The sequence below is a fragment of the Ranitomeya variabilis genome, chromosome 3, assembly GCF_051348905.1.
Source record: "Ranitomeya variabilis isolate aRanVar5 chromosome 3, aRanVar5.hap1, whole genome shotgun sequence".
Classification (NCBI taxonomy): domain Eukaryota; kingdom Metazoa; phylum Chordata; class Amphibia; order Anura; family Dendrobatidae; genus Ranitomeya; species Ranitomeya variabilis.
The window spans coordinates 782,252,804-782,259,023 of record NC_135234.1 but is presented as its reverse complement, the minus strand read 5'-3'; the positions used below and the strand labels follow the sequence as shown (position 1 = coordinate 782,259,023).

The following is a 6,220-nucleotide window of genomic DNA, read 5'->3' as shown; positions in this document are numbered from 1 at the left end:
ATGACAGAAGCAGATCGTCCTAAGACAGCGTTCATCCTTCCCATGGGACTATTTGAGTTCAATCGAATGCCGTTTGGGCTGGCCAACGCTCCAGGCACCTTCCAACGATTAATGGAGCGGTGTCTGGGGGATTTGAACTTCGAGGCCACTCTCATTTATCTGGATGACATCATCATCTACGCCCCAACATTCGAGGAACATCTGTGCCGACTGGAACAGGTACTAGACCGGTTGCTGAAATACGGGCTTAAGGTGAAGCCCCAGAAGTGTCACTTGTTCCGGGAACAGATCGAGTACCTGGGGCATGTGGTGTCCGCCGAAGGAGTCCGGCCATCGCAGGAGAAGATTGCTGCAATCCAGGAGTGGCCCACACCAGAGACCGCTAAGGATGTACGAGCGTTCTTGGGCCTCGCTGGGTACTACCGGCGCTTCGTGAAGAATTTTGCTCGCCGTTCTCACAATCTACAAGTCCTGCTGAAAGGAAGCTCCCCCAAGGAACGGGGAAAGAAGATACAATGGCAGGAGTCACAAGAAGCAGCGTTCCGGGACTTGAAGACAGCTCTCATGGAGCCGCCGGTGTTGGCTTATGCGGACTTTTCGCAACCGTTCATCCTACACACCGACGGCAGCTCTCAGGGATTGGGGGCTGTGTTGTCTCAGGTTCAGGATGGGCGGGAGAGAGTGATCGCCTATGCGAGTCGGTCTCTTCATGACTCTGAGTTGAACCCAGACAATTACAGTTCTTTCAAGGTGGAGCTGCTGGCCGTGGTGTGGGCTATGACGGAGCGGTTCGCTGAGTACCTGGCCGGTTCCGAGGTGCTGATACGCACGGATAACAACCCATTGGCACATCTGGAAAATGCAAAATTGGGTGCCCTAGAACAGCGCTGGGTAGCCCGGATGGCCAAGTACAGATACCGTATCCTTTACAAGCGAGGAGCGGAGAATGTTCATGCTGACGCATTATCTCGTCTGCGGAAGAATCCCCCAAGGACTAACCGAGATGAGGAGCTGGAGGGAGAAGAAATCCCCTACGCCATCGGGGGCGCTACTCGGACGGCTGTGAGCCGGGAACGGAACGGCTACAGGACTGTTGGTTCAGAGTCGGGACGAATGGATACGGCTGCAACAGGAAGACCAGGAACTAGCCCCATTGCGACAGTGGATAACGAATGGTCTATTGCCCGTGAGAAGCCCTGGACAAACTCTCCCGTCAGACCTGAACCTTCTTCTGCGGCAGTGGGAGCGCCTAACTCTTCAGGACGGACTCTTATGCCACTTAACCATGGCTCAGGCAGATTCCGAGCCGACCTGGCAGATGGTCTTACCAGGGCCCGTGGTGGCCGCAGTTGCTAAAGAAGCTCATGAGTCCGGGGCACACTTCGGAGTGAAGAGGACGTTTAAGTGGCTGCAAACTCGGTTCTATCATCCTCGGCTGCTTGCGGAAGTACAAACTGCCTGTAGACAATGTCGACAATGTGAGCTAACCAAGTCACCGGAGGAAAGGGCGCCTGTGCAGAGCATCACGACGTCTGCCCCTTTTGAAGTATTAATGATAGACTACATTACCATTGGAGCAGCGCATCAAGGCTACGAACACTGCCTCGTTATGGTAGATCATTTTTCAAAATTCGCGGTAGTCACCCCTACCCGTGATCAGACAGCTGAGTCGGCGGCGAGCGCTATCTGTAAGAACTTTATTCAAGTTTACGGCTGTCCGAGGCGAATACATTCGGATCAAGGCGCCTGTTTCTTGGGCAAAGTCATGGAAGAGCTGCATCGCCTCTACGGCATTGATAAGTCACGCACCACACCGTATCATCCCCAGGGAAATGGGGCTTGTGAGCGGTTTAACCGGACTTTGCTTCAAATGCTGCGTGCGCTAGAACAAGATCAGAAGGCCCGCTGGCCGGAGTATGTGTCGGACCTAGTGTGGGTCTACAACAATAGAGTTCATCAAGTCACAGGACGCACCCCGTATGAAGTGGTCTTTGGGCGCCCAGGAAAAGGCATGACAGATCTGGAACTGTCTTCGGAGGAAGAAGGCCCCCGAACAGGGATGGCTTCGTGGGTGCGTGATCATCGGCATCGGCTGCAGACCTTACACCGACTGGTACACACTCGAATTCGGGAAGTGGAGCATCGGAGCACCCCTACAGCAAAACCCCCAGAGTTCCGGCCAGGTGATCGAGTACTCGTTCGAGAGCAAAGACCGCAAAACAAGTTAGACCATCGTTGGGAAAAAACACCCTATCGGGTGCTTCGCCGTATAGACCCGCATGGACCTGTATATGAAGTGCAGTCTGAGGCCCTCGGAAGTACAGGTACTCGCATTCTTCATCGCAACATGCTCCGGTTGTGTCGCTCTGTTGACTCGGACACCCCGGAATCCGCAATCAGGGAAGAGCCACCTACGACTGAATCCCCCAACAACCATTGGTGGGATGAAGAAGATGATGAAGAAGAAGAACGGCGTCAAAATACTCCCCCTATCTCGACTACTACACTACCCCTGACCAGTCACTCTTCCGCTGACGACATTTCCCCAACACCCCCTATACAAGGACCCGAGCCACGACGTTCTGAACGTTCTACTGCCGGTAGACCCCCAACTCGCTACAGTCCTGACTTACACACCAGACAGACCCAAGTGTGGAACAATCCGTCAGGTGGGCGACCTGTCAGTGCGAAGGCCTCGCCCAGGGACTGGCGAGCATACAGGGTGGGGGAATGTAGGGGACAGGGACCTGGTGAGCTGTGCAGACGGGTGGAACCATTGTTGCCGGGAGTCGGGGTTCCGGGGGACGGATTTGAGGGGTGCATGGGAAGCCAGGCTCATGTGACAGGGGGAAGAGTGACGCAGGGAGAGGAGAGGATAAAAAGCAAAACGCGCTAAAGCAGGGGCAGAGAAGCGCGGGAAATCTCTGAGGAGAGGAAACTGCAGCGCAGTTGTTGTGAGCGTGCAGGCCGCAGTGAGACTTGCTGGAAGCAGGGGGAAAACGTGCAACAGACACTGCGGGCAACTACCAGAGCCCCCAAAAAGAGGCGCATTCGTCGTCAGCGACCCCCCAGGCAGAGGGGTAGTGCTGACCAGCTCAGGGACAGTATTACCGCGCTCCCTGAGAGCACCTTGCCAGAGAGTGCTACGGACTCGCATGGTTTCGTCTCAGCTGTGACTGATACTGATTATTCTCCTAATCCTCCTCAAAAAGACTCTTCTCTGGACTGGGAGGCTGTTACCTCGGATCAACGTCCGCCTGCAGGAGGGAACGCAGCACCGCAAAAGACATTCTGGACTCGACTCTACGCCTGGGCCCGTCGCCAGAAGACACCTCCTTCCTCCGCCATCAGGACTACGGCGTTGTCGGAGCCTCACCGTCAGGACTACATCGCTGAACCAGCACTGATAAGTGACCGTTGTTGACTTTATCTTAGTAGGGAGTCACTAGTGAGGCGCTGCCGCGTTCTACGGGTATAGTTCAGGGCGGTCATATAGTAATTAGGATTTACTGCGAGATTGTGTTCTTGTATATAAGTTCCCTGCGTGGAAAAACGTTTGTCATCTTTTTGGTTGGAAGTTAAAAAGAAAGTTAAAAACGCTATTTGCTTTCTGGCTCCTATTTGTCCCTGCATCCTTCTTTACCTGCGGTCTCTACATTTGGCGTAGTCGGCAGGATGCAGGATCCAAAGAAGGAGCCAGAAGATACGGAGGATGGGGCTGGGCCTAGAGCTTCTCTCTCATTGGGGGCCATGTTAAACAATTTGCCCAAGTTTAATGGGAGCAACATGTTGTTGTGGAGCTGGACTGAAAGGATGAGGGGGCTGTTGAGAATGCATCCTATGACCCCAGCCCTGGAAGCAGAGGTGGCCATTATGGCCTTAGACGGAGAGGCTCGGGATTCAGTGATGTTGAGACCCCCCACAGAGCGGAATACTTTTACCGGGGTGTTACATGTGTTAGAGGGGACGCACGGGGATCCCACCATTGTCATCTTTTTGGTGGGAAGTTAAAAAGAAAGTTAAAAACGCTATTTGCTTTCTGGCTCCTATTTGTCCCTGCATCCTTCTTTACCTGCGGTCCCTACACAGGCATAGTATAAACACACACTGAATGTAAGGGGAAAATTGGTTTATGAAAATAAGAACGGTTCCTAGACATTTTAGACATGTATGTGCACCAAAAGCTGTTGTAACTTGTGGGGGTTGAAGGCAGCAAAAAACAGGCTTTACATTGATTTTGGGTAAAATGATGGGCTTATTTTCACACATGTTTTTTAAATCAATAGTAAATGTTTTTATGTTTCTTGAACTTCTCTACATCTTCTTCCATAAGAGTGGTAGATTTGTCCTCAAGGCTGAATTTTAATCTTCCTAATAGTTCTATGTAGAGCATATCGGATCTCCTTGGTAAGCACACCGTACACCACTGGATTCAAAGCTGGAGACAGAAGGTGATGGAGAACAGAAAGGACAACATGCACTTGTCGGGGAATCTCCTTGACTGCTCGATTAGATACTATAGTGGTTGCGACTGTGATATAGAACATGAACATAACGATGAAGTGAGTGCCGCAGGTACGGAAGGCTTTGGAGGCATCTCTGAATGAACGAGCCACCACCACTGTTCGTAGGATGACAAAATATGATATGATGATGAGCAGTACATCACTGCCACCCACCACAATGAAGATTACCAGGCCGTAGATGCTGCTGGAAGTATTGTCACTGCAGGCCAGTTTTTCTACAGACATGTTCTCACAATAACAATGAAATATTTCTCGGTTGGAGCAATAATCCAGATTTACCGCTAGCAGAGGCATGGGCAAGGCAACAGCCATGTTTCTGACCAAAATGAAGACACAAGCTTTGGCCACAAATTGTCCTGTGATGATAGAAGAATAGTGAAGAGGATCACAGATGGCCACATAGCGGTCATAAGCCATGAACAGAAGTATGGAAGACTCTGAGGCTGACCACATGATGGAGAAGAACATTTGGCTAAAGCAAGCGCTGGCAGTCACAGTTGCAGAGTCTGTCCAAAGCATAAAAAGAATCCTGGGAGTGGCAACCGTACTGAGACAAATATCAGTCACAGAGAGCATTCCCATAAAGTAGTACATGGGATGATGGAGTCTTGGCTCAATGACAATCACTGCAAAGATCATCATATTGGATATCAAGGCAACCAAAAGGAAGAATAGGAGAAGGCCAGAGATGTCCCAGGTGTGCACTTCAGGAAAACAGATGAAGATGAACTCCAGAGTTGACATTTTGGTGCCATTCGTCTCATTCGTGCTATTTGTGTAATTTACCATTAACGGGCCACCTGGAAGAAATCACATCTTATGATTAAACTTTAATGTTTCAAGTATTGTGGTTACAGAACAAATGGTCTATAAGCACGATATGCGACAATACCATGATATTATCCAACATCCCACCCAGTTCATCTCCGTGTGCTCCCAGACTATGGGATTGAGGAAAGAAAGAAAGTGGCATAAAAGCAGGTTACTGTCTAAAAACTATAAAGTCTTATATGGGCTGTACCCTCAGGAAAGATTTTCTGCAACGGGTTTAATGGCTTTAAAAAATAAAGCAAGCAGCACTCATCTCACCAATGCTCTACTGCTCCACTGCTTACTGGGTCCCCATTGGTCTCTACATGTTTGTGTCACGACTCTGTTGTCGGGTGTCCCAGGACCTGGGGCTCCTTCCCTGTTCCTAACACTAGAGGGCGCTCTAGCTTTCCCTGTTCCCAGGATTACTTGTGATGGTGAAGACGCCAGGGCTATGTACTTTGCCTTAGATCCTGAATCCATCCTCAGTCTGTACCCTTCCCTCACCCAGGTAAGAGGTGAGTAGTATACCGTAACAGACCAACCAGACTAACAAGGAAATATGAACAGGGATAAAGGAAAATATCAATCATACCAATATACTCACACAAACAACAGAGAAATGCACCAGAAAGTGGAGGATGGGGTTAAGCCAAAGTAGGAGAAGAGGAATTAGTACATGCCCAAAACCTAGCAACAGTCACAGAAAAATCCACAAAATTCCTTCTCCTATAATAACCACCAACAACCTCCAGCCACGCAGCATGAGCTAATTCTGACAATGAGTGCTGGCCAGGATCCAGATTATATAGGAGATGGGAGTGGCTATCAGTGAACAGCTGAGAGCCTTAATGCAGGAAAGCTTTCAGGAGCTCTCAAAAGAG

General features: G+C 50.2%; 1 protein-coding gene across 1 annotated transcript; it reads right to left on the bottom strand.

Annotated features, from left to right (window-relative positions):
- Window positions 1–4,349: 4,349 nt before the first annotated feature.
- Window positions 4,350–5,433, bottom strand: LOC143817863 (olfactory receptor 56A5-like). The gene has a single exon (XM_077299326.1). The coding sequence runs from the start codon at window positions 5,313–5,315 to the stop codon at window positions 4,350–4,352; it is 966 nt and encodes a 321-aa protein (XP_077155441.1). The 5' UTR covers window positions 5,316–5,433.
- Between the last annotated feature and the right edge of the window lie 787 nt (window positions 5,434–6,220).

Excerpts from the sequence above, each read along its gene's own strand:
- LOC143817863 (XM_077299326.1), bottom strand. The coding sequence starts at position 5,315 with ATGGTAAATTACACAAATAGCACGAATGAGACGAATGGCACCAAAATG.